The sequence below is a fragment of the Mauremys mutica genome, chromosome 25 (assembly GCF_020497125.1).
Source record: "Mauremys mutica isolate MM-2020 ecotype Southern chromosome 25, ASM2049712v1, whole genome shotgun sequence".
NCBI lineage: Eukaryota > Metazoa > Chordata > Testudines > Geoemydidae > Mauremys > Mauremys mutica.
In genome coordinates this window covers 6224690-6252685 of record NC_059096.1, presented here as the reverse complement: position 1 = coordinate 6252685, position 27996 = coordinate 6224690, and the positions used below count along the sequence as shown (strand labels likewise).

Genomic DNA, 27996 nt, shown 5'->3' with positions numbered 1-27996 from the left:
GAGAAAGAAAGCGTGCCGCCGGCAGCCCCGCACCCTGATTCACTGCCGCCATGGCACAGCAATGCCTGCACGGATCTGATACAACATCCAGGGCTTCATGACTCACCTTATTCATTGACCCAGAGCCTCCAAAGCTAAGAGCAGGAGCTGCTACTTGAGCTTAAGAGCCACAGCTCCCTAGATGGAGCTGCAACAGACTCACATCCTCTGCGGATCGGTACCGCTGCGCGACACACACACACACACACACACACCAGTGCATGCACAGAGAAATGAACCCGCTGGGACTCAGATCTTCAAGAGAAGTTAAGGGAACCTGAATCAAACAGGTGTCCCACTCAACGAGAGCTGTGTAATGGTGTGTGCTCCCCCACTCTCGTTCCCCCCCAAATTCCGCTGCCTCCTCCTGTGTGTAGGTATTGCCATGCAGTTTGTTTATAGCGCTCACCCCACTTCCCACGTGAATGCAACAACTCTACTTACGGGGTCAGTCAGCTTCACAACCCCCTTCTCCCACAGGAGGGGAGAGATCTCTCCCCCCGGACACTGCCCTTACTCTGGTACTGCTAGCCCCCACTTTCCCCCCCAGTTCCTTCTCGGCTTCCTCTTCTACCCCGCCAGGCCAGGGCTACACTTAAAAGTTATGTTGACCCAGCTAAAAGCCACCGTCCCCCCCCCCCCCCGCCCACACGTGCAACACAGTTAAGCCAACCTAATCCCCGACATAGGCAGCGCTAGGTCGCCGGAAGAATTCATCCATCGACATAGCCACTGCCTCCCGGGGATGTGGATTCACTACAGCGACGGGACAGGTTCTCCCATTGCTGCAGAAAGGGTCTACACTGCCCCAGTGAATGGGGTAATTAGCTCTCCTCAGACCAGGCTGATCTGGTAATTAGCCCCTCCTTGCCTCAGTCAGGCCGTCTCCGAGGGAAACTAACTGGAGCTCCAGGGACCAGAGTGCTAAAAGCTCTGCTCGGGAACGTTTCGGGGGCGGGGAGTGAGAGAGACTTACGACGAGATGGTGATTTTCGTCTCCGTGTCCTGTTCCACCTTCTTCAGGTTCCGCCCCTCTTTGCCGATCAGCCGCCCCACAAAGTTATTATGGGCCAGGATCTTCAAGGGAACCTCGTCAGCTCTTGAGAAAGAGGAAAGGAATGAAAACCCGGCAATGGCAGAGGTGGGGAGTGGGTGTGGCTGAGCGGGGACTTGCGAGGCCCGTGGGGGAAGATCCTTTAGGGACCGGCTGGGTATATTCGAGCAGCCCATTGGCTGCATCGCCAGCACAGAATCAGGGAGTCACAGTCAGGCCCCTGATGGCCCCTCTGCTTCCAAGGTGCAGAACGGACCTCACGTGTGCGGGAGAGTCAAGACCTCCCATTTGGTTTCCCGTCGGGGCTAGTTTTCTAACGTACAGACACTGACATCTAAAGCGTGGGGGGTATCAGGCTGGGAACCGCCTTTCCCCCAGCATCTGTGGCCTGAAGGGGCTTTGCAGGATCTCGGGTGGGTGGCCAAAAAGCCTGGTGGCCGCAGTGCCTGTGGATAAGTCCAGCCCTGAGCTGTTACCCTCTTTCCCGGACAGGGCCTCTTCAGAAGCGTTTCAAGCCCCATGAGCTAAATCCATTGGCCCCTGCAACATCCTCTAGGGAAACCCCCCACTTCCAAAGGTGCTTCTAAGACATCACAGTGCAGTGAGTCCACAAAGGGGGAGCGGGGGGGTGGGGGTGGGGGGGGGATGAGACCTCCTGCGTACAGCCAGGAAGCTGAAAGCCTTACGTCTTGGTGTCTTTTGCCTCCTTCTGCATAATCTCCAAGATCATCTTGCAGGCCGCCGAGCAGCCCTCGGGGGTGGAATGGATGCTGATGGCTTTCTCCGCTGCTCCCGCGTTCTCCTTCCTGTGCACGTCGATTCTGCATGGGCACAAAACACACAACAGTGAAACACACACACCGGGCATTCTGCTCCGTGACCTTTGAATGGCTTGAATCCCTGTTGGCGAGTGAGGATCAGCTGGCTCGAAATCCGAGCCCTCTCTTGAGGGTGGCCCAGAACCAGGTCAAGAACAGCGCAGTGCAGGATTTGCTCAATAACAGGCTGACCTGGAGCAAGTGCCTGGGGCCGTACGGATCAGAATCTAGACTCTGAATTCTTAGGCTCCACGGCTGTCTTGGAGAAAGGTGTAATGGGAACCAACGGCTGGAAGTTAAAGCCAAGAAAATTCAACTTAGATATAAGGCACCGATTTTTAACCGGCGAGGGTGGAACAAACCACCAAGGGAAGAGGTAGATTCTCCATCCCTGGACGTCTTCAGATCAAGCCTGGAGGTCTTTACGGCAGACGTGCTTTAGTCAAACCCGCTCAATGCAGGAGTAACTTGGTGCAATTCTCTAGCCCGGGCTAGACAGGAGATCTGATTAGACGATCTAACAATCCCTTCTGGCTTTAAAAGTCTATGGTTCTGAATGGACACTGCAGGGGGCAGGGTGGGACCCCAGTTACAACCAGATGTGCTAGGAGAGGGGAAAGAAATGGGAAGGTTCACAGAGCACAGCTCACATCTGTAGGTGGGTGGCGGCGGGGAAGAGCAGTTCGGTCTCTGTCTCCATTTGCTAAGGGATGGAGGAGACAGATGCAGCCTGGGTGGGAATAACAGAGGATTGGAGGCTCCGGGGTAATTCTTACAACTTAATAATACCAGTCCTTCTCCCCCCCCCATGAAAAATCCAGCCCCTTACACCCACATGGCCAATGCTCTGAACTCCCCCACAACAGCGTGCAAAGCAGCCCTTTCAGACTAGGGGCAGGGGACGGCAGGGAGGCAGGCAAGAGAAGGCGGGACTCACTTGGACTGCGTCTGCTTGGTGATGTTGCGGATGGTGGCCCCCTCCTTGCCGATGATGGCCCCCACGTACTGCGTGGGCACCAGGAGTCGGAGTGGGATGTCCACCGGCTGCTGCTTTACGGGCGCTCCTGCAGCGACGGGCGAGCCCTGCCTGGGGGCCCCCCGTGTGCCGAAGCCGCCCCGCCGCCCGTTCTCAGGCCCCTGCATGGACTGTTCGTCGGGGATGTAGGAGACTTTCAGTGCATGGTTTTCCAGCTGGTGCCCATTCAGTTTCATGATCGCCCTGATGTAGAGAGAGAGGAAGAACATCCCAGGTTATCTCTGGCTCTTCTGGCCATTCATTCCCTTCTACGTCAGGTGTGACATTCAGAGATCACCCAGTGCAAAAGGTGTTTGCAAAAGCGTTGCTTTATTCCAGTGTCCGGTTCCAACTGGCTGGGCATAACAATATGACCTTCATAGCCCCCTGCTCAGACTCTCTGTCTGGGAAGTTCAGCCCTTAAAGTCACAGACCCCAACACCACAGAAGGCACCAGAACTCACGGCAGTCAGGCCATCACTTGACTTTGTAAGTGGATGGGGGAGGTCTTTAAGTTGATCATTCTGGCCTGAGGACTATATCAATCCAAGTTATGGAATTAAAACACAAAATGGCCAGATTAATTCCTGGTATAATCTCCCCCACCCGCCACACACTGAAGCTGCCCCAAGGATGAATTCTGGCCTATTTTTTAATCAATTTCTCTCGTTTTAAAAAGCTGGCTGCAGTTTCACAAAGCTACCAATAGATGGCACTACCTGCATAAGCAAGAACCATCCATGCTACAACCCCGTCTATCCAACGCTCATTCAAACATCGGACCATGTGGAAGTGTCACACTTTACCCAGTTAACCTGAACCCCCGTTTATCCAAAAAGTCTTTGATACTCCAACCCCCGTGAAACGCAGGATGACCAGACTTCCTGATATTATCAGGACTTTCCTGATATTAGGGGTTTGTCTTATATAGGCAACTATACACCCCTTCACCCCCGAAAAAAAGTGTCCCAATTTTTCTCACTTGCTATCTGCTCACCCTAGTGAAACGTCCCCTATAAATGGCGCCATACCAGATGTGTCTGGTTCCTTATACATGTTAACTGCCGTTCAGTGGGAGATTTGCTGAGCTCAGACTGGTCGGATTATCAGAAAGAAGATAAGGAAGTGACCCGATTACAGTCTATAAGGACCTTTGTGGGGAGAAGATATCAGATACTAAAGGGTGGAGAACGGCATAACAAGAATTAGCACCTGGAAGTTAAAGCCAGGCAAATTCAACTCAGAAATAATGCACAGAATTTTTAACAGGGAGGGTGATTAACCAATGGAACAAACTATCCAGGGAAGAGGTTGATTCTCCATCTTTTGAGGTTTTCAGATCACTACTGGATGCATGTATGGAAGATGAGCTTTAGACAGACACAAGTTAGTAGGCTTTACCGTAGGGGTAACCGGATGACATTCTATGGAGGTCTGACAAGTTGATCTAAAGATCCCTTCTGGGCTTTAAATCTATGAAATCCTCCTGTTTCAACTTAAATTTAAAATGGTCTGAATCAATCGCTCTCTTTTAGGGCTTCGGACAGAACCTATCTTTGTGGCACCTTCGCAAAAGGGAAATTTAATCTGTGCAGCAGCAAGATCCCAATTCACGTCACATCAACAAGCCATTCAGAATCGGAATCATCCTTGTGCAAAATAATCAAGTTACGTTTGGCTGTTTTTCGTCGGGGACTGGGGTGTGCAATTTAAAACTCATTCATACCATAGATCTTTCCTTCAGAGGCCCTAACTCTCGCAATCATTGGCATATTTGTAAAGCCCAAGCTCCTGGAGTCCTGTGATTAGATAAGGAATCTCAGCTTTCTTTCAAATAAGTATGTTTTGAGCCCTTGTGATTGCACAGAAATGCTTGACCACCTGACCTGAGTGCCCCTAAAGGCTCAGCAACCAGGAGGCAAAGAAAAAGAACCCCAAATGTTTTAAAGAGGCTTTAATCCAAACTCATGATTTTGGGTGGGGGGAGGGGCTGACACTTGATTTTTGAAGGCTTGGGGTTGTCCAAGCCATTTTCTACAAAATCCTGGAGGGGCTGGGATGGGGAAGGCTTTCTGTTTGGACAAAAGCAACTCCCTCCTTCGTCACCCTTCAAAGAGCATGGGGCATAGGCGCAGGTTGATTTCACTTACTGTCTGGTCTGCTCCCGGTTTGAATAGGTGACGTTGACGACGGCCGTCTCGCTGTCTGTGTTCACTTCGAGCAAAACACACATGAATTAGTGGGAATGGTGCAGAAGGGCAATTGGTTTGATGGCTGCTTTTTAAATTAAATGACTTACATTTTAAATGTAAGAACCCCCCCGAGCCTTTTTCCAGTTAGGACCAGAGCGTCGCCTAAGACCCATTGACTTCAATGCCTAAATATCTGGGAGGATCTGGGCCATACTGCCAACCAGCTAAGGCATCTGACAGCTCAGTTCAAGCAGTAGTGGCCCACGATTTTAGTTCTAGTGGTCTTGGGTTGAATCCCTGAACCCACCATAGAGGGCTTATCATACAAACACCCTAATAGGGATTTGAACCCCCCATGGACTGCTGACACTTGGGACAAGCTGGCCCAGGTCGGGGAGGGTGGGAAAGAGGGGCGTGTAACCCGCATTATCCAGCCAAGGCGTAAAGCTAGAGGAGAGATCGGCATCTGTGGCCCATTCAATCCTTGACACCTCTGCTGGTTCTTGTTCTTTGATCATCCATCCTACACGCGGGGGACCTGACCACTGGGAACAGAGATGCCCAACCCAACTTGTTTCACAAAGGACATCGAAGAGCCGACATTACTCCAAGGAGTTTTAGTCACTACCAGATTTGAACCAGAAGGGAAAGGGTTAGGGCAGTAGTCCCCAAACTTTTCCGGGTGGCGGGCGCCAGACGACGAGCCACCGAGGACCGTGGCTTGCGGACAAGCATCCGCCGAAATGCTGCCGAGAAGCAGCAACGTCAAGAGACGTCGCCGCCAAAATGCCGCCAAAAATCAGCAGCACTTCGGCAGCGACGTCTCTTGATGATGCCGCTTTTCGGTGGCATTTCGGTGGATGCTTGTCCGCCGGCCAGTAGATGTGCCTTGCGCCCACGGGCACCGCGTTGGGGACCACTGGGTTAGGGTTTCAAAGCCTGGAGGTCTTTACAGAAGACGTGCATTAGTCAAACCCACTCAATGCAGGAGTAACCTGGGTGAGTTACTCCCTACCCAGTCCCCCTTTCCTCCCCCACATGTCCTGTTACAGGATTTGCCAGGAACATGACAAGATTCAGAAAGCGACTGGGCGTGTATGTGGGGAAGAAGAATGTCCACAGTTATAACAAACATCCAGGAGGGAATATAAAACTTCCTGCTTCAGGGCTGTAGCCCTGACGCTCTATTAGAGACCAGGCAGAGACCGAATAGAGGGGGCAGATTATCCCACGGCTGCCTACTGGGGGGCTCTTACCTCTTCCTCTGAAGCATCTGGCACTGGCCACTTTCAGACAAGACACTAGACTAGATGGCCCTTGGTTCTGATCCAGTCTGGCAAGTCCAGATTTTGGATCAGCCCCAAAAAACTTTCCTAGCGCGCCATCATAGGGAAAGTGACCGGGAGTGACACAGGAGTACAGAGGAGATAATGACAACCCATTGGTCAGACGCACTGAGTTAAGTTTGCCCCTGGTCAGAGGACCAACCCAAGGCCTATGAACATGTGACCCTCTGCACAGGATTAAATTTCACCCTCTATGAAATGACTGAGCAAAGAAGCGTTTACTTCCCAACGGCTTCTAAACCGAATTCTACTGACTCTGGAAAAAGTTAGTGTCTAACTTTAGAAATAATCTAACCGAACACACACACACTTACACACTTTCTTACCTTGTTCACAATTTTCTACAGTACCATACTGAGCTAGCAAACCATCCAACACCTATAAAAGGAAAGGGAAACTACATTACATGGGGTGCATATGACCAGACCTGGAAGATAAAAACAAATCTTCAAGCCAACCCGGTTTCTCGTGATCAGACGGCCTAGCTTTGGCAGTTCTATAGCATGTGTGGAGAAGGCATTGGACTGGGAGTCAGAAGACTTGGATTCTATTCCTGGCTCAACCCCTGGCTTGCTGCATGACCCTAGGCAAGTCATTTCCCCTCTCTGTGTGTCAGTTTCCCCTCTCACCATGTGTCTGTCTAGATGGCAAGCAGGGAGTGTTTGTACAGCCCCTAGCACAATGGTTGCCCAACCTCAGTTAGGGCTTCTTGGTGCTAGGTAAGACAAAAAAGGGGTGGGTGGGTGTCCATTCATTCATCCAGCTTGTAGTATGAAAGCCACCATTTCCAAACAGGGCCAATGATTTTGGGCACCTCCATTTCTTGCTGCCCAATTTGAGACACTTTAAAGGGGCCAGATTTTCAGAGGGCACTTTTCAGCACTTTCTGAAAACCAGGCCCCTTTAAGGCATCTCCAGCTGGGCACCAATAATCACTTGTGGCTCTCGAAGCTCCATGGCTCAGGACTAGAAGGGATGAGTCCACCATAGGTTTTAAAGACCAGGGAAGTCAATTTGGAACTGCACCCTGACACCAACCAGGAGACAGTGGGAGTGTTGGCGGAGGGTGAAGCTTCTCATGTGCATCAAAAGCAGCCAACACTTTGATCAGGAGAAACAGAACTCGGGGAGGTCACGGAGATGGAAGATGCAGCAGTCAAGGTGATCCAAGCACAGTTTGGGTACGTCTTCCGGAGATTTTTGTACCTTGAGTTAATTCGTTACCAACTGGAGGAGCTTAATACATTTTAAAAGGCTCGTGTGGCTACTCCTGACATTTGTCTCAGGGTACAAATGTTTGTTCATCACCCTAGAGAGTAGACTAAATTCCAACCAATGAACGAGAGGTGCAAAAGGCTAGTGAAGACAAGATCAATAGATCCCTGCGCGGATACAAAATTTGTATCCGCATCGGATCCGCAAACACAGACATCCGCAGATTTGCAGTGCTCTAGATACAAAATTTGGATTTGCATCCATCCGCAATCCACAGGTATAAAGCGGATATCCGCAGATCTGCAGGGCTCTAAAGATCAAGTGTCGGTATTTAAAAGGTTTGTACGTCATAAGTCAGGTCTGCAGTTGCTCAGTTGTTTCACTCACCTCCCATCGTAACTGGGGTGGGATATTTCTTATCTGAATTTTGCGGCTCCTGAAATAAAAAGAAAATCAATTTCAAGTCCCGGTTGTTGTCTGAAATGAGGCCCTTTGCATTTCAAAATACTTCACTTCCGTACACTGAGTAATGTGCTAACACTTATATTTGCCCCAAAGCACTTTAAGAGCATCAGTTAATCAAGCCTCACATTATCCTTGGCAAGGTGGACGAATATCATGTAGTGCCATTTTGCAGTCAGAGAACCTGAGGGGCAGAGAGATGAAAGTCACTCATGAAGACTATGTCTACACTGGAAAGTTTTGCAGGAAAAGCAGGGTTGGTGAGGGGTATGATTTCTTTATGACATTTCTGTACCAGAAAAAACTTCGGGGTAGACTCAGTTATACGGACACAGAAGTGCTTTTGCCATTATAGATTCATAGATTCTAAGGCCAGAAGGGACCACTCTGATCATCTGTTCTGACCTCCTGCATAACACAAGCCATGGGTCTTTCCCTGAATTAATTCCTGCTTTAACAAGAGCAGATCTTTTTGGAAAATGGACGGTCTTGATTTAAAAATGTCTAGTGAAGGAGAATCATCCACAACCCTTGGTTAACTGATCCAATGGTTAATTACCCTCACTGCTAGAAACTTCTGTCTTATTCTTGGTCTAAATTTGTCCAGTTTCAATTTCCAGCCACTGGATCTTGCTAGACCTTTGTCTGCTAGATTGAAGAACCCTCTATTATCAAATTTCTGTTCTCCATAGAGGTACTTACAGACTGGGATCAAGTCACCCCTTAATCTTTTCTTTGATAAGACAAACAGATTGAGCTCCGTTAGTCTCTCAAAATAGGGCATGTTTTCCACTCCTTTGATCATTCTCGTGGCTCTTCTCCGAACCCTCTCCAATTTACCAATACTCTTCTTGAACTGCGAAGACCAGAACTGAAAACACCAGAACTTCATGCCGGTGCCAAATACAGAGGTAATATAACCTCTTTACTCCTGCTCGATATTCCCGTTTATACATCCAAAGATTGCATTCCCCTATTCAGCCACTCCGTTGCACTGGGCTCATGTTCAGCGGATTATCCACGAGGATCCCATGTCACTGCTTCCAGGATAGCATCTCCCCGCTCCTGTAAGCTTGGCCTGGATTCTTTGTTCCTAGACACGTGACTTTTCATTTGACCTTTTTGAAATGCATATTTTTTGCTTGCACCCAGTTTACCAAGCAATCCAGATTGCTATTTCAGTGACCTGTCTCTTATTATTTACCACTCCCCCAATCTGTGTGTCATCTGCAAACTTCATCACTAATGATTTTCTGTTTTCTTCCAGGTCATTAAAAATATTAAATAGCTTAGGGCCAAGAACCGATCCCTGCAGGACCCACTAGAAACACAACCACTCGATGACAGTTCCCCATTTACAATTAAATTTTGAGACCTATCAAAGAGTTTTTAATCCATTTAATGTGCACCATGTTAATTGTGTACCATTCTGTTTTTTTAATCAAAATGTCATGAAGTACCAAGTAAAATGCCTTACTGAAGTTTATTACATTAACACTATTACTTTATCAACCAAACATGTAATCTTATCAAAAAGATATTATGTGGATTTGAGAAGATCTATTTTCCATAAACCCATGTGGATTGGCATTAATTTATATTACTCTTCTTTAATTCTTTATCAATTAACTCCGTTATCAGCTATTCCATTATTTTGTCTAGAATCACTGCCAGGCTGAGAGGGCTGAAATTACCAGGTCATCCCTTTACCGTTTTTAACTAGTGGCACGAGATGAGCTTTCTCCCAGTCCTCTAGAACTTCCCCAGGGTTCCAAGACTTATTGAAAATCAACTAACCGTCCAGAAAGCTCCTCAGCCAGCAATTTTAAAGCACTTTAAAGCAAGTGATCTGAACCGGCTGATTTTAAAATGTCTAACTTTAGCAGTTGCTGCTTATCAACCTCCGGAGCGATAGTTGGAAAGTATTTCATCGTCGTTTAATATGAACACATCATCTGACTTTTTCCACAAGACAAAACAGAAATATGTATTGAACATTTCTGCCTTTTCTGAGTGTTCACACTGAAATATTGGATTTCTGTTAAACACTTCGGTTGTTTTTTTTAAATGATCCAAGGTACAATTAGCAGAAAAATGATCCATCAATATATAGTTTATAGAAAATCTTGAAGGAAATGAAGGACAGGCCCAAAACGAAACCTACGGCTTCAAATACCTCACGCTTGTGTTGTTTGGAATCTGGACCTAGGTTCCCAGTACTCTGGCTGGAGTCCACCTCTACAGAAAACTAAAATTTTATCCATCTAAGGCTGATCCCAAAAGCCAAACTGCACTGTAAGGCCTGATCTACATTGGGGGGGTGGGGGGGTGTCAATGTAAGATATGCAACTTCAGCTACGGGAATAGCGCAGCTGAAGTCGACGTATCTTATTTCAACTTACCTCCTGTCCTCACGGTGCGGGATCGACGGATGCGGCTCCCCCCCGTCGAATCCGCTACCGCTGCTTGCCCTGGTGGTTCTGGAGTCAATGGGAGCGCGTTTGGGGATTGATATATTGATCCCCGATAAATCAATCGCTACCCGATCCGGCGGGTAGTCTGGACATACCCTAAGTAAGTGAGGTGGAATTCCTGGAGGTCATACAAGACTGAGGGGAATCTCTACACAGGGGTCAGAGGAAAGGACTATAAACCATGCTCTAATTTTAATGCTTTAGAAGAGAAAATATATTTTTTTTAAATTTAAATCACACGTTCGAGTTGAGAACAGGCCACTTCTCCAGTCACATCTTGGCTCTTTCTAACCTCGAGTTCCCAAAATAGAAAAGAATCTTTTTTATTTCAAAGCCAAATTTACCTCACTGACTCCCACTCCGACGCCGGCCCCTTCGCAACAGCTGTCACAAACAGCTGAGATGAGCGCAGCACTGAGGGGCTCGATGGGCTTCCTGACGTTTGTTGCAGAAGGGAGCGGAGGGCTGAGGCCACTGGTACTGCAGTGAAACGCGTAGACACGCGGCTCTTTGGAAAGCTACTGATGCATAGATTGTTACCTAATGTCAAATTCTCAGGAATGGTTTCAGAGTAGCAGCCGTGTTAGTCTGTATCCGCAAAAAAACCAGGAGTACTTGTGGCACCTTAAAGACTAACAAATTTATTTTAGCATGAGCTTTCGTGAGCTGCAGCTCACGAAAGCTCATGCTAAAATAAATTTGTTAGTCTTTAAGGTGCCACAAGTACTCCTGGTTTTTTCCCTCAGGAATGGGGTTCCCCTCCCCCGTGGTTAGATTTAATCCCTTTAAATCACCTACCATCATAAGATGGCTCACAATGGACCAAATCCCGGGTGACGCCGAGCACCCTATACCCAGGCTAAGGGGAGGTGAAGGTATGCAGTTGTCCCATGCTCAGTGAGCGATCTGAACTACAGCACACAGATCCAAATTGGGAGTCCACCCCATTCAGCAAAGCCCTTAACGCTCATGCTAAAATTCAGGCTTCAATGGGATTTAAGCGCATGCTTTAAGGGAGTGATCCAGCAAGAGGAAGGATGGTTCATTGGTTATGGCGCTAGCCGGCGACTTGGTTCAAGCCCCTGCTCTGCCACAGATTTCCTTTATGACCTTGGGCAAGTCACTTGTCTAGATGGACAGTTAATGCTCAGCAAGCTGGGGTATTAATCTATGCCAAGCAGTGTGCCGTGCACTCCGTGTGGGACCCTGCTGCCACGCTCTAAAAGCTTCCTACTGTGCTTTGCTCTACTGCCATTTGAAAGGGACGTTAGATCAAAGCATGCAAGGGAACCTCTAGTAAGCAGTGGCAGGGTCCCCACAGGCAGCTAGCGAGCAGCAGGCTAATGCGCTGGCGATTTTCAACCCCAGCCTTACTGTTCTCAGTGCCTCTATTCCCCAGCTGTGAAATGGGGGTCATAGCACTTCTCTCCCTCTCACCGGGGCGTTACGAGAATAAAAGCTTGTGAGGTGCTCTGACACTACACGGTGGGGGCCATATCAGTCCATCACATCTGTAAGCGGCCGCGTTTCCACTGATGTCGATGGACTTTCGATCACGTCCCAGGTGCTTTGCTGAATAGCATGTAGCTAAATGCAGTGCTGAATGCCTTAGGCAGGACGCACACCAGGAGTAGTTAAGGATGCATTTAGCTTTTTGATTTTATTTTCTTTCGATGTAGAACAATAAAAAGCTGCCATGTGTACCGGCCCTGGGGGCCTGGCCATTGATTTGAAATTACCCAACCAAATACTAGTCAAAATGCTCCCAGAGAGCAAATATTAGGTTTGCACACGCAAATGTGCTGAAAGCATGATATAGGTTATGTTCATATATCCAGGGAATAGAAACCCTACTGTGTGACTTGTGATCGTAACTGTATCTATCGACGTGTCCACCATGGTGTTTGAGAGCTCTTCAACCACCAGAGCTCAGCGAACAAGAGAAAGTAAAGGGAATTGGTTAAATCTGGTTGGCTCATTCTGAATTATTAATAAATTCCAAAAAAAATTGCGGTGGAGTTTTGCAGACAATCCCCCATATCAGGATAAATAAAAACCTCTTGGGCTTCATTTTTAATCTGAATTTTTCATTAAATATATTTTTCCTTTTTAAAAATAAACCTATTTAAAATCCAGTGTGAAATTATGACAACCTATATTAAAGTCTAAATTTACTATAATTTATTAAAATCATTTAAATTAAATAATAATAATATTCAAGTAGTGCATGTTTACTGCTGATGTTTTAAAGAAAGCCAAACCCACTGAACTGGTAGAAATCATTCGTTAAGCACCTGGAACCAGAGAGTTTGTTGAAGTGCTAAACCAGTTTTTGACAGCAATAGCTTCTTCCGCAGGTGCAGAGAGAATATTTTTTACATTTTGATTTATTCAACTTCTCCAGCTCAATGACTAGTTCGTTCAAAGTTGAGAAATTGACTGGAAGTTGAAAAAGCAGGAAAACTTGTTTTTCTTTTCCAATCTATGAATAAAAATGAGGTGCGAGAGGATGAGATCTACTAGTTCTAAAATCTTGAAGGACAGGATGACCAGAACAATCCGTTCAATTCACTAAATACAGATCCTCTTTGTTTCATATAGCAATTAGTTTTAAATACAAATCACGTTTTGACAAATATACTCTTATGTATCAGCACATTAAAGATTGTTTTTGTTAGTTAAATAATCTATTTTAAAATGCTGTTATATATTTTTAATTCAATTCCAATTTCCATCCAAATACAGCTTGACACAATTCAAGAAGGAAAAAAAAGGAATCATCTAGTAAAGAAATGTAATATTCACCCTTTTTCTAACATAAAATGTAAAAATTAAATTAAGAATAAATGTATGTGAAGCTATATAATTGCTTAAATAAATGTGTATATATTTTGTGCATCTTCCTAGCTAGCAAAAAGAAGCACACTATTTAGTGCAAAGGCAATGTTTAGTTGCAAATCAACATGTTTTTAATGGATACCAACCAATGAGAATCAGCCTTTCTTTAGGAAAATAACTAAAAAGTACAAATGCCAAAGAAGATTAAAATTGGATATTTAAATCAAGATTTCCTGCTTGCCAATTTCAATCACTTTTGATTTCAATCAATCCACTCTGCCCCAAAAGGAAGGCAAAATGGAGAGCCATCAAATTATTTCATTATGAGTTGTCTGTTCTGCTCATATAGTAACATGCAGCACCACCACTCCAATAAGCTCTATGCTTGGGTGAGTTTTATACCATGCCCAAAAGGTCAAAAACTCGGACCCAAGCAGCATGACTTTCAAAGCTCAGAATTCCCCAAGACTAAGAACCCCCTAGCTCTTAGCATCCAAACGTCCAGATCTAGGAAACGGTTAGCTTGCACATCACTGCGAATCAACTGTCTTGGCAGTATAAGGAGAGAGGATTGATTTCCCAGGTAGCTGACCCCCTACATGACTCAAGTGCTCAAGAGCAATCAGTCCACTTACTGAACTGCATCCAGAAATGACCTAGAAAGTAGTGCCATCCTGGGAACAGTTTACACCAGTGCATCAGCCAGCCAGCAAGTCGGCCAGCGTGTTCTAAGACACCGGCAGCTTCCAAGCGGTTTTCAAGCATTAGCTTTACTAAACCTCCCCGACGCTGGCCTATGATCCACACCGCTAGAAAAATATCCATTGCCTGCACTGGCACAGAACTATTCAGGGGGGCATTTGTACAAATCTATCTTATCATAGCCGATGGCGTGTTCTGCGTTAAGGAAACCTGCAGCAGTGTAACAAAAGATCCACTTTAGGGACATGGGGACCTTACCCTGCTTTCGTGCAGCACCGTTCACCAGGGCACAGCAGCTGCATTAGATAGCTAAGGCGCGTCTATGGCTGCAGTATCTGAGCACCTCGCAATCTACAATGTAGTAGCCTAACACCACACTCCTGTGAGGCAAGGCAGTGCTATTATCCCATTTCTGAGGGGACATTAAGGCACAGAATGATTAAGCAATTTGCCCAAGGTCACACTGGGCGTAGATAACCAAGGAGGGAATTGAACCTAGGTTTCCCTAATCACAAGCTCGCAGCCTAACCACTGGAGCATGCGTCTTCTATTTAGGAAGCTGTTATTGTAGACACAGCCTACAGAAAGACTAAGGGTTTGAGTGACCCTGCTGTAAGTGACTATACCAAGTGCCTGGCGATGGAGAATCTGGACCCTAACAACTATATAACAACGGGTAACCCCACTGAATCCAAACCCAGCGGGACTGAGAAGCAATTGCTAGGGCGGTTCTGCCTCCAAATTCCTTTGCTTTTGCCTCTCAGACGTCTTACTTTGCTAGCAAAGAGTTGGCATATCAATTAAACTTATTTTAAGGCATTCCTGTATCAGCCCTTAGCTGAAGGTCATGAGCAGGGATAAAGCCTTGAACTATCAGCTCAGACAAATGGGCTTCTACGGACATGATTTCACATGAGTTAATTTACTTAAGCTAGTAGCAGTAGTAGGCTATTATCCTCTATTGACACAATACACTTAGCTGGCATATTACATGGATAAATATTTACTTCCTTTACTGCACATAGAACTGGGTTAAATAGTGCAAAAAATGTCCACTAAAATTCTTTCAAAATTTTAACTGCATTTGCTTCAACAATGTTCCTCTCCTTTTGGCCTTTGCTTTTCATGATCATTCAAGAATTTTCAGACCCATGATTCATGAGAACCAATTTGCAATGAGCAGTGCTTGTGTGCTCATCCAATCAGGGAGCAGAACCAATGACACATGACTCCTCTAACCCACTGCAGCCAATCAAGACAGCTCAGATCTGTTCACAATTGCCCCAGAATTAAAGAGAGTCACAAAATTGTCAAATAAGAAGAATCAAGAATATGAGATTACACAACCAGAAAGAGGGGATGCTTATTATTAGGCATTATTGATTATTTGCTCTAATAACATGATAAATCAGTAAATTAATAAACATTCAGAACGTGGTTTAGTTAATTTCTAAGTGAGAAGAAGAAATGTTCCCAAATAAAGAGGCCAAATCAATTTCCAATATTTTTTCCCCTACAAGGCTACCACCATATTCTGCTACAACAGTTTGTATTGATGACAGGGTGGATTTGATTTCAATCATGATTTAAATCACTAGTCAGGAAGACTTGATTTAATCATGATTTTCTACATAAAAGTGCATTTTTGTTGGTTGTTATTACCTTAATACATATTCATCACAATTCAGAGATAGATGTAGGTTTCATTTTTAGAAGGTACACACGATACATTTTTAAACAGTGATTTATTTTGAAAACTTTTCAGATGAGTTTTACAGCTATATCAGAAAATGAACGATTGTTTGGTTATTTCATTTACCAAAGGTAATTGAAGCAGATATTTATGAAGTCATTGGGAGGTGAACTCTCTCCAATTCAACAGGTTAATCATTAATATTTGGAGGATTTTCTTGCCATGCTGAATTAGGAGAAAATCACCAGACAGACATTTAATTTGTTTTATTTAACTAAAACAACGTTAAATATTCTGGATTTTTTTCTTCAACAGCAAACATATAATATTTTAACAAAACAAGCATACATCCCTCGCTTCTCACATTTATCTCCAGACGTCTTCTCCTTCTCCAGATCTATTCCGCCCTAACAATCTTCTATTCATTGAACTTTTTGAAACTTTGCACTTGTAGATAGAGGTAAGGGATTGTCTCTGTGTACACAAATTTGCAGAGGCACAATAGAGTTGAGGTCTGTTATTTCTCACCTCTATATATTATTTATTTATTTTAAAAAATTTTTTGCTGTTAACAAGCATGTTACCTCTGGAGACACAAATCCACAGTTTGAGAACTGCAAAACTAAGCATCTCTGATGGTATCTTCTAGACTGAGCACTGAGTCCCATTGGGTAGATAGAAAGAGTAACCTAAATAATCTATACAGAAGCCCCTGGAACCCCATAAAATTGGATCCCTAATCCATGAACTATTGGAACTCATTTAAAAAACTTTTCTTAAACATTACATGAATATATTGTCTCATACTATAGGATTAGAATTTCTAATCCCTATTCCATGATGAGATATCTTTGAGCTATAATGTATCTTAATTAAAACTACCTTTAGATAGGTTTTTTCCTCAAAAAGCATTTTATCAAAAAAATCATTGATTTTTATCCACCCTCTTGCACACAGCAAGCCTTTGAATGCGACCCCCTCTTAGAAATGAAAAACACTTTTTTTATATTGAATGCTGGAGGTGAAACAAGGTGTGGGGGGTGGAGGCTGACAGCTCACGACCCCCCATGTAAGCACCTCATGACCCCCCTGAGGGGTCACGATCCCCAGTTTGAAAACCTTGGTGCTGCAACATCACAAATCTGTCGTAGGTTTCACCATGAACAAAAGGTGAAATCCTCGCTCCGTCAAAGTCAATAGCAAAACTGCCACTGACTTCATGGGGCCAGGATTTCACCCCCTATATGAAATCTGACATGGAGCTGTGTTGGTACAAACAAAATATATACTTTTAATGGGCCAGATCCTCGGCTAGTTTAAGTCGGTGGAGCTACACCGATTTACACCAGCTAAGGCGCTGGCTGAAATAATCTAAATCACCAATGATATTAAAAGATCCCCCATGGGTTGTTCTACCCCAAAAGGAAAAATATCTGAGCTTGGAATGATCCATATTACTAATCTGAAAATGCCCCATATCCAACCCTACGTCTTCCTTCCAGCTCAGTGAAACCAAATGGCTGGAAAACTGTTTACTGAGATCTCTCAGCTGAACTGGAAAAAAAAAATCAACTCCATGCGACCCAAGAGGGAGGAAATCTTTTAAAAACCCATGCTTTTTTTCTTTTGGACGTTCAAGTCAAAATGAGCCATAAAAGGCTTAAAAAGCACTAACCAATTCAGAAGACAGGAAAGTTCTGACATGGAAAATGCCACAGAAGCCAATGGATTGGGTTAGAGAAACTTCAGACTGATTTGCTATTTTCTTTTGGGGGGAAAGTGCGATATGAAATCAAATCCCTTGCTTGGATGTTGGCTAATCCATGTCCCGAAATGAATGGAAGAGCGATTGCTGAAGAAGTCGGGAATGCAAGGAATGTCACAGTTCAGAGAGGGTCAAAAGGATTTAAACTGATAGAAGAAAACATGTGTCTGACTACTGCTTGCCCCTAAAACTTCTTCCGACAGCTACAAGCATCCGCATGCTCAAAGAATGTATTCCTCACATACATGACCATAATCTAGTCTCCCGCGTATTCCCTGTGCATACGAGAACTGCTCATATCCCATCCCCTTGCCATGAGTTTGTAGATGGAATCTGATTTTTCTTCATACAAACAAAAACTCCCTCTGATTGCAGCTTCTGTAGATTAGCAAGAATGAAAGGGGTGGGGGGAATGTCTGTCTGGTACCTAAATCTAGGTGAATGGAGACCTCAAGGTTCTATTTTCAGCTCTTGCACAGTCTTGCTGGGTGACAGTTGGGAAAACACTTCGCTCTCGGCCTCAGTTTCCCCACAGCGCAAAGGATATCTGCTTGTCTCCCACAGCGGCTACTGAGGCTTAATTAATATGCGTTAATTAACTTTAAGATCTTCTAATCAAAGATGCTACACGTTATTCTTCTTAGGCATCCTTTATCAGACTCCTTTCCATTCTTCACATTTTCTCTCTTTACATCTATATCTGAACATAAATGACTCCTAAAAACCCATCTACTATAACAAATCATGGCAACAACAAGGACAAGACCCCTCCTGCCCAAGAACAACAGAGCTGTTAAATACTTAACCCAAAGGAGGTTATAGCAGTATAGGGCTTATTACAGAATTGTGTAGTTTCAATTCTGCCCAGTAGAAGGCAGTGGTACACATATACAGCATTAGAATATATGCCAGGGGTAGGCAACCTATGGCACGTGTGCCAAAGGCGGCACGCGAGCTGATTTTCAGTGGCACTCACACTGCTCCTGTCCTGGCCACCGGTCTGGGGGGCTCTGCATTTTAATTTTAATTTAAATGAAGCTTCTTAAACATTTAAAAAACCTTATTTACTTTATATACAACAATAGTTTAGTTATATATTATAGACGTATAGAAAGAGACCTTCTAAAAACGTTAAAATGTATCACTGGCACGCGAAACCTTAAATCAGAGTGAATAAATGAAGACTCGGCACACCGCTTCTGAAAGGTTGCTGACCCCTGATATATGCCATTATACCATAAGGGATATGGCTTGAAATGAAGTTCGCCAGCCGTGAACGACACCCCTACACCTTCCATTGTTGTTTGCAGTGCTGTTGTTGCCGTGTGGGTCCCAGGATATTAGAGAGACAAGCAGGGCCAGCTCCAGGCACCAGCCCAGCAAGCACGTGCTTGGGGTGGCCAACAGAGAGGGGCGTCATGTCTGGCTCTTCAGCGGCAATTTGGTGGTGGGTCCCTCACTCCCTCTCGGAGCGAAGGATCAGCCGCTGAATTGCCGCTGAAGACTGGACCGGAGGCGGTAGTGCCGCAGACCGTGATCGCGGCTTTTTTTTTTCCTTTTTGCTGCTTGGGGCGGCAAAAATCCTGGAGCCGGCCCTGGAGACAAGGTGGATGAGGTAATATCTTTTATTGAGCCAACTTCTGTTGATGAAAGAGACAAACTTTCGAGCTACAGAGTCTTCTTCAGGACCTGAAGTTGGTCCAGTAAAAGATATTATCTCCTCTACCTTGTAGTTCTACTCCCCTTTCAGTCAAAGACTAACAACCTGTTACATTCTGGCTCCTTCTGAAATCTCCGCAATGGCCAGGTCTGATGGGTGAAGTAATGAATAAACAAAGCTATAAATAAACCACTGACTTATTTTATTTTTAAAAAACAGAGTGGAACCTGCTTACGGGAAACTCCAATAGTGAAACTCCATTCATTGCAACACTGAAACGGACGGTCCGATCCTGCTCGCTCTGACCTCCGCTCAGAGCACGGCTTTTACTCTAAATAAATAACTCACCAGCAGGCAGTTCCCTGGCATTCAATTCATGATGTGCCAAAGCCGGAGACTCCTGGGACCTCTTCCCTTTTGCGGGGCTGAAGTACCCTTGCTAACGTATCATGACCAATTTAATTGGCTTGGCGGCAGGGACTGCCTCTCAGTATGTGTCTGATATAAGGCCTAGCATGCCAGGGCCCTGATCTAGTTTGCAACTGGTAGGCACCACCATAATACCAATAATAATCCGGTGCCCCTTGTTTCCTGGGAAGCTACCGGCTGCTAACAGCAAGGAAGGTTTTTTTTTCCCCCAACGGCACAAACTAGTATTTGTCTTACGCTGACAGCAAGATCCCACTTCAAAACCTTCCTTACATTGCAAGTGGCGATTCCACCTGGTGAAATGTGTCTCCCTTTGACTCTCTGTCACAGGATTCTGTCCACATGCTGCTGCTTTTTAAAATAAACTAAAAAGCAGCTGCGGGATATTCGGGGGGGGTGGGGACCAAACAATTCCCAGAAATGCCTCAGTGCTAATGGAAACTCTTGCATCTTCCCAAGTTTGCTACTTGTATTAAATATAAAATGCCAGCAGCAGATTACAGCATATCCCGAACACCTTCCTCCTTCATTCTCTTCCAGACACTTCACTGACCCCCATGTATCTGTGAAATCCAAAAGCAAACTTCTTTCAAGTTTAGGTCCTTCTATGTTACCAGAGCAACTCCCAGTCTTTAAGGTATTCATCTTCCCCAAACCCTTTACGTTAGGGAAGTGATATTACCCTCATTTTACAGGGAACAGAGGCACAGGCAGGCTAAGGGACTTGCCTAAGGTCACACAGGAGTCAGTAGCAGAGCAGGGACTTGAACTTTCCCAAGGCAGAGACTAGTGCTCTAATCACTGAACCAACCTTCCTTTCACAGCTCTCTGCAAATTTCCCCAGCTGAGGAGAGGGGAGAAAAGGCAGAGAATATCCACCCTGTAGATTGCTTAATGATCCATAGATGAAGGGAAAAGCACGATGTTAGTGCAACTTGGTGTAACAAATCTATGACCAGTCAGAACTTAATGGTTTTTACCATGCGTTGCTTTGTGGGGGTAGAAACAAGACCCTCTTTCTCCAAACAGCACAGGTCTTCTCCATGGAGAATCTCTGTTATCTGGTAGCAGTATAGCATCTTTGACATGCATTTGCTAACTGATTTAAATTTCCACAATTATAGGAAATTACTGGGGGTGGGGGGCAGCCATCAGGGCAGAGGAGGAAATCAAACGATAATTATTTAATGATAGTTGGCACTGAGATTCAGAAAGTTAAAGCTTTATAACTGTTAAAAAATTGTTAACATCACATATCAAACACACAGAGCAAATACCAAGTTCTCAAGCAGCATTTTTCTTACTTTGGCTATCTGTACATTTTTATTTTCATTGATGGAAAATGTGTGTGCGCGCACGCGGGGTGAATCAATGTTTACCAACAGTTACCAATAAAAATCAAATCCTTCCAAGCCTAAATATAATCAACCCTCTCCCTCACCCAATATGGGCTCATTGTTTCCGTCTGCTCCCCCCATCTGTCTGTCTGTCTTCCTCTGTTGTCTTGTGTCTTACACATAGACCGAAAGGTCTTTGGGGCAGGGATTGAGTTTTTGCTCCATTTCTACAGCACCTAGCACAATGTGGGTCTGGTCCATGACTGCAGCTCCCAGGTATTACTGCACTACAAATACAATTAATTAATTATAATTACTAATTATAATTATTATTATATTAATACCATCTTTAGGTTCCAAGGTGCCTTATAAATACCTCAGATATTAAAGGCACAGTCTGAACACAAAACTAGGAGCCTCAGTTTCTCCACCTGTACAATGGGCAGAATGACACTTACCATTCTTTGTTGAGCACTCGGAGATCGATGGACGAGAAGTGCTAGTTAACGACAAAGGATGAAGCGTGGCTATTACAGTCCCACGGAAAACCTGAACATTCCCTAGCAAGAGCACGAATGCTCTCTGAACAAAATCTAGAGTCATTTGAGAAAGAGTCCTCAAGGAGGAGTCTAGATTAAGTAGATTCATTAGCAATGTCAGCATGTTACATGCCTTCCATCACAATGATCACCAGGAGATCCCCCTGTTCAGGACTCTTTTCCTTTAAATATCACTGTGAAATACACATGGCCAGGTTCAGCTGTCAGACCCCAGAGCAGATCTCCAGAAACCGGCTTTATTTATGCATTCGAGGGGGTGACAAGAGCCTCCCACTTAATTGAGACTCTGGTGGTAATTCCCCTGGAGCAGACCGGCACGTCAGCGGTGGCATGGCCCCAAAAAGGGGGCATGGCCTGGTTATAAGTGGGTGGGGATGGCAAGGTGCCAGCTTCAGCATGAACCAGGAGGATGGGGACTTGCAGGGTGCGGAGTTTGGCAGGCACTGTTGTGCAGGGGAATCTGCACTTCTCCTGAACCGAAAGCAGGGCGGGGGGAATGGGGATAATCCCTTTGCCGGAGAAAGAGAGTCAAGTGGAGGTTTAAAAGCAATGCAGCTGAAGAGAAGAAAAAGCAGCTTCATTTGGGGACGGAGGGTGATTGGATCTGTGCTGAGCATCTCACTAGTGCTTTGTTGTGCATCCCTCTTCTCCTTCGTGCGTCATGGCTCGGCTCCAACGTGTGCTGCCGTCTCCTGCTTTCCCATCTCCTCCTCAACTCAGATCTGCTCTGCGTAGTCAGAGGAGCTCCCCGCATCCTGTGCTCCACTCTCCAGCTCACATCTGAATGACTCATTGTACGAGAATCCTGCCTAGAGGTCCTCAGCTGAGATCAGGGTGCTTTACGTACATATAGAAAGAGACAGTCCATGCCCTGAAAAGCTCACAGTCTAAACAGACCAAAGGCAGGAGAGGAAACAGTGTCTCAGAAACAGAAAGTGACTTGGCCATGGTCACACAACAGGTCAGTGGCAGATCTAAGGACATGACTCAGAGCTGCAGCATTACGGGAGTCCATCCCCCTCCACTGCTTTTCCATCTCCTCCCTCGATGCCCGGGCTCTGAAGCCCCAGCAATATCGCACTACGATACTGCGGGGGTTGCCCCACTTTGTGCTCTCTTTGGGCACTAACCTGCAGGATGATTTGGTTTAACTTAAGTCTGTCCCAACCGTAGCGGAAGTAATTTTTGCTCCTGGGAACCCTGGGTTCCAAAATCCAAATGCCAAAAGCTAAAGGGGCACTGCACTTCTGAGAAGTGCTCCCTTTTCAGCACAGGTCTTGGCCGTGTGTAATCATTAGAGATCCCCTGGCACTTTCCATGAGAAATGGGGAGGCCCACGAGATACCCTGGTTAGCTAACGTCCTCCTTGCTGTTTCGACTGGACACGAGATTCTCTCCTGGCGTGTCACACGGGATTCCTGTGTGCTGTCACCAGCTGATCTGAGCTGCCCGAAAGGCAGCCGCATTTCAGACGTGACCCTGGTGTATACACAGGGGCCAAACCTGAAAGCTTCCCTCCCATTTTAGCCCAATAGGAATCTTGTCTGAATAAAGATTTCAGGATTGCACCAATCGTTTGGGGGGAGCGGAGGGATGCAAGAAGCGCCCCTGTCGTGTGCAATGAACGGGGCCTCCGAGAGAAACCAAATGTGTGACCCTCTAGTAATAGGATCTGGCATGCAAGAGACAGCCTGTGGATCTGCAGAACTCCCTGGAGGACTTTGGTTCTACAAACCAACTAAGGATGGTGGCCAGACCAATACCCCAGATCCCAGCCCCCTCAGCCTTTGAGAGAACTTAGGTCTGAATCCAAAGGTGCGTCTCGCATTTAGATGGCGCAAGGATGGTAAGGGATATTTATGTGCCTACACAGGACGCTTCCATCCATAGACCTCCACGCACTTTACAATGGTATTAGCAGCCTCATATTGCAGCTGGAGAAACTGAGGCAGAGAGAGTCGTGATTTGCCTACGGCCAAGCTGGAAACAGACTGAAGTCCAGACCATCCAGTGCTACGGGGCCATTCTGTGCCATAACTGAACACTGGTTACACCCGTCAAGCCCACAACGAACGAATGACAAAGAGCTCAAACCTATCCTTTATTTGCTCCCTTATTTGATTTAAATTAAAATCAAACCCGCTTTCCTCAACACAGCCCTCCGGAAGTCTGAAATTTTCCACAAGGGGTGAGGGAGAAGCTTCTCATTACACGAATCAACGTAGAAATAAATTTGTCATCATCTTTTAAGTCTTCTGGTTTTCTGCCAGGAATATAATAGGTGCAATGTCCCCCAGTCACTTAAGAACCTAAGAACGGCCACACTGGGTCAGACCAATGGTCCATCTAGCCCAGTATCCTGTCTTCTGACAGTGACCAAGGCCAGGTGCCCCAGAGGGAATGAACAGAACAGAGAATCATCAAGTGATCCATCCCGTTGCCCATTCCCAGCTAGAATTAAATCACGCGTGAGAGAACAACAATTTTTTGTGCTTTTTTCATCCAGACGTCTCAAAGTGCTGCACAAAGTTGACATCATCCCCAACTGACTGATGGGGAAACTGAGGCACAGAGCAGGGCAGTGACTTGCCCAAGGTTGGTGCCACAGATAGAAATAGAACTAAATTATCTTGATTGACACTCCGGCTCCTCACTATTATTTTCCTCTAGCCTCTCTGCGAGAGTAGAAGGGATGCAAGGTTCAGGCCTTGTCCACACTAGACAATTCCGCTCTTAACATTTTCCACCACTGAAACTGGAATGACACCCCTTGCCTGGGGCTGTCTGCAGGGATTGAACCAGCACCTCTAGGGATATAAGCAGGTGTCTCTAACCTGCTTGAGCTGAAGCCCACCTCCATAAGCTCGGAGGCAACAGCAGACTCATAAACCTCTCTACGTCAATCTAGCCTCTAGTGGGAGACAAAGAGAAACACGGCATTTGTGGGGGTACGCTATGGCTGTTGCAAGCTTCCTGTCTATAAGACAGGAACAATAAGACACTACACGCCTTTGGAATGGGCTCTGAAATCTTTGGATGGGAGCTGCTATGAGAACAAACGATGAATTAATTCAATATTATTTTTATTTTGCCCTATGGGTGTAAGTTAGCGTCTTCCATCCACAGCTTCGGTGAACAAGCAGGAAGTAAACACACACGGTCAGGTTTCAAAGGGAACTTGGGTTTCTGTTTAGGCACCAGTTGGATTTTCAGGGGGGATCAGTGTGTGGGGTGCTGAGCTCTTAAAAAAAAAAAAGTGGAAGCTGCCGGGTGCTGATTTTCTGGCTTGCATTTAGGCACTTACGTGGAAGCTGAGTACTGGGGAGAATCTGGCCCTGACAGTGCGTGCTGAACACTTGAAAGCCCAGCTAGAAACTCCTTCAACTATCTGTCCCATAAGGCCTGCCCCTGCTCCTACTCCCACTTAAGTCAAAGGCAAAATTTCCATAAAACTTTAACGGGAACAGGATCAGGCTGTTAAACTTCTCCTTGATACTCCGGCTTCAACCATCTTCTCCCCCTCTAAGTTTATCAGCTGTTTTGCTGACCCTGGGAAGAAGCCTTGGGCATAACAGGTGCTATCGTCTGTCCCATGTGAGGAATAGCTCTGTCCACTCCCTACAAACGATCACACAATCATCCACGGCTGTTGCCCTGCAATCCCAACCTCCAGCAGAACTGTCCTCCGTTGACGGACGCCTGGGAAGTATTTATGAGCATGCAGCTGAAAGGAAGGCAGAGAAACCGCTCCGTAGGGCCACAAGCCACTGCATTAAAGCCCTGGCTGCTTCCTATCTTTGGTCAGGAGGAAAGGTGGAAAATACAGAATGAGCTGGGAGAAGCTGAGAGAGAAAAGGGGGTGGAACGTGGAGCAGGCTTGGGGGTGCGGAGAGATAGGGAGAGGGGGAAGGAGATAGAGAGGAGAAACAGAGGAGGGGAAGAGAACAAGAGGAAGAGGATGGGGCTAGCCAGCCATAGTCTTTAGAACATAAGAAAGGCCAGACCGGGTCAGACCAAAGGTCCATCTAGACCAGTATCCTGTCTTCTGACAGTGGCCAATGCCAGGTGCTTCAGAGGGAATGAACAGAACAGGGAATCATCAAGTGATCCATCCCCTGTCGCCCATTCCCAGCTTCTGGCAAACAGAGGCTAGGGACACCATCCCTGCCCATCCTGGCCAATAGCCATTGAAGGACCTCTCCTCCATGAACTTATTTAGTTCTTTGTCTACATTGCAATTACAGCTGTGTTAAGGAATCCAGTTACAACACAGCTGCAACCAGGCCCCCGTTGTTCTGGAATCATATACATGTAGGGCTGAAAGGGACTGAGAGAGGCCATCTAGGACAGTACAGTGGTCTTCAACCTTTTTTCATTTGCGGACCCCTACAAAATTTGGACTGGAGGTGCGGACCCCTTTGGAAATCGTAGGCATAGTCTGAGGACCCCCAGGGATCTGCAGACCACAGGTTGAGAAGCACTGATCTAGTCCACACTGAGGCAAGAGCAAGTTTACCTAAATCTAGGTTATCTCATAGTTGGTTTTAGACCATGTCAAACTGTGTTAAGGGAACCATGGTCTATACATGTGTATCACTAGGGTCTTAGGGTTCCAGACCAGGTCTATGCTACAAAACTTCATTGTGGCCCAGTCTACACACACATTATTTATTATTTGTATTACCAGAGCACTTAGGAGCGCCAGTCATGGGGCAGGATCCCACTACGCTAGGGGCTGTACAAACAGAACAAAGACGACAGTTCCCCACTCCAAAGAGTTTATAATCTCATGCTTAACTCATTTTTAAGAAAAAATTTAAAATATTTTCAACATTTTTCTAAATAGGAAAATGTGGTTGTTAAAGCCACAAACATTGGCCGGGTGAGTCAGACAGGTGTAGAAGCTGAAACTACTTTTAACTTGTTCCTTTTTATAATATGAACGGATTTCAAGTTGTCAACAACTCTGTAAAGATAGGAGAATATTATTATAGCCACTTCAGAGAGAGGGAAACTGAGGCACAGACAGACATGTGGCTTTGTGTATGTCACCCAAAGTCAGTGGCATTGCTAGGATTTGAACCCAGGAGTCCTGATGTCCCATTCCCCTGCTTGGACAAAATCCCATGCAAGTTTTACTAAATCCTTATGCCTTTTCTCCAGAATTCTGTACATCTTCCACTTTGCACTATCGACTAATATGTGATTTCTCTTTCTGGCATTCTTATTTTTTAATTAAGCAAAATACACTATGCACTTCACAGACCATATAAGAATGCAAGATCCTGCCCAGAAAAATTTACAGATTAGCGAGACACGACAAAGCACATGTTCCAAGCTTCACCAGGTGATGCTACTGAATAACCAAAGTTTCTAAATTCAGTGTTTAAGCCAATGCTTCCTAAAGTGTGAGCCATGTGACCTAGGGGGCACAAGCAAATAGTCCTGTGGCATGGACAGACAACTTCGTTGTCCTCCAGAATCTCAGCTTTCATTTCATTTCACTTCACTTCCCCCCACCCTTTTGAACAGTAAGTCTCTAGCTATTATGGTTGTGAAGAAAACCCCTTCAAAACATGAAGTGAGCATACGTAACCCATGCAGAAAGCGCAACCCATGCAGACAGCCTGCTTGAGTTTGCAGAGAGCCTGAAACAATAGCTCTGAGGTTTGAATGGCCCCATTCATTTCAACGAGTGCTAACTCAGCGCCAGCGACAATATATTTGAAACGTCAGCATTGCTACCTATTTCACTGCTCACCAAAGCATGTGAGAGAGGAAGTATCATATTATGGAGATCTGTACTAGCATTTCCCAAAAGGGATAGCAGCAGGGAGGGGGCATGCAGAAGACATATAAATTAAAAAGATGTGTAGGCTTTTAGCAGCAGAATTGCAGGGCAGACAGGGAACAGTGTCCAGTTTTGGGATGTGGAAAAATTGGAAAGAGCCCTGCAGAGAGCAACAAAAATGATTAGGGGGCTGGAGCACATGACTTATGAGGACAGGCTGAGGGAACTGGGATTCTTTAGTCTGCAGAAGAAAAGAACGAGGGGGGATTTGATAGCTGCTTTCAACTGCCTGAAAGGGGGTTCCAAAGAGGATGGATCTAGACTGTTCTCAGTGGTACCAGATGACAGAACAAGAAGTAATGGTCTCAAGTTGCAGTGGGGGAGGTTTAGGTTGGATATTAGGAAAAACTTTTTCACTAGGAGGGTGGTGAAGAACTGGAATGGGTTACCTAGGGAGGTGATGGAATCTCCTTCCTTAGAGGTTTTTAAGGTCAGGCTTGACAAAGCCCTGGCTGGGATTATTTAGTTGGGGATTGATCCTGGTTTGAGCAGGAGGTTGGATTAGATGACCTCCTGAGGTCCCTTCCAACCTTGATAGTCTATGAT

General features: G+C 45.6%; 1 protein-coding gene across 3 annotated transcripts in view; it reads right to left on the bottom strand.

The window, feature by feature from the left end:
* IGF2BP1 (insulin like growth factor 2 mRNA binding protein 1) overlaps positions 1-27996 on the bottom strand; it is a 54923-nt gene that overhangs the window by 7207 nt on the left and 19720 nt on the right. For all 3 annotated transcript variants that reach the window (XM_044999268.1, XM_044999269.1, XM_044999270.1), the window contains 6 exons: positions 8067-8115; positions 6791-6842; positions 5077-5140; positions 2849-3130; positions 1780-1914; positions 1016-1138 (listed from right to left, as the gene is read on the bottom strand). In XM_044999268.1, the coding sequence (XP_044855203.1) occupies positions 1016-1138; positions 1780-1914; positions 2849-3130; positions 5077-5140; positions 6791-6842; positions 8067-8115 (705 nt within the window). The remainder of the gene's footprint in view (positions 1-1015; positions 1139-1779; positions 1915-2848; positions 3131-5076; positions 5141-6790; positions 6843-8066; positions 8116-27996) is intronic.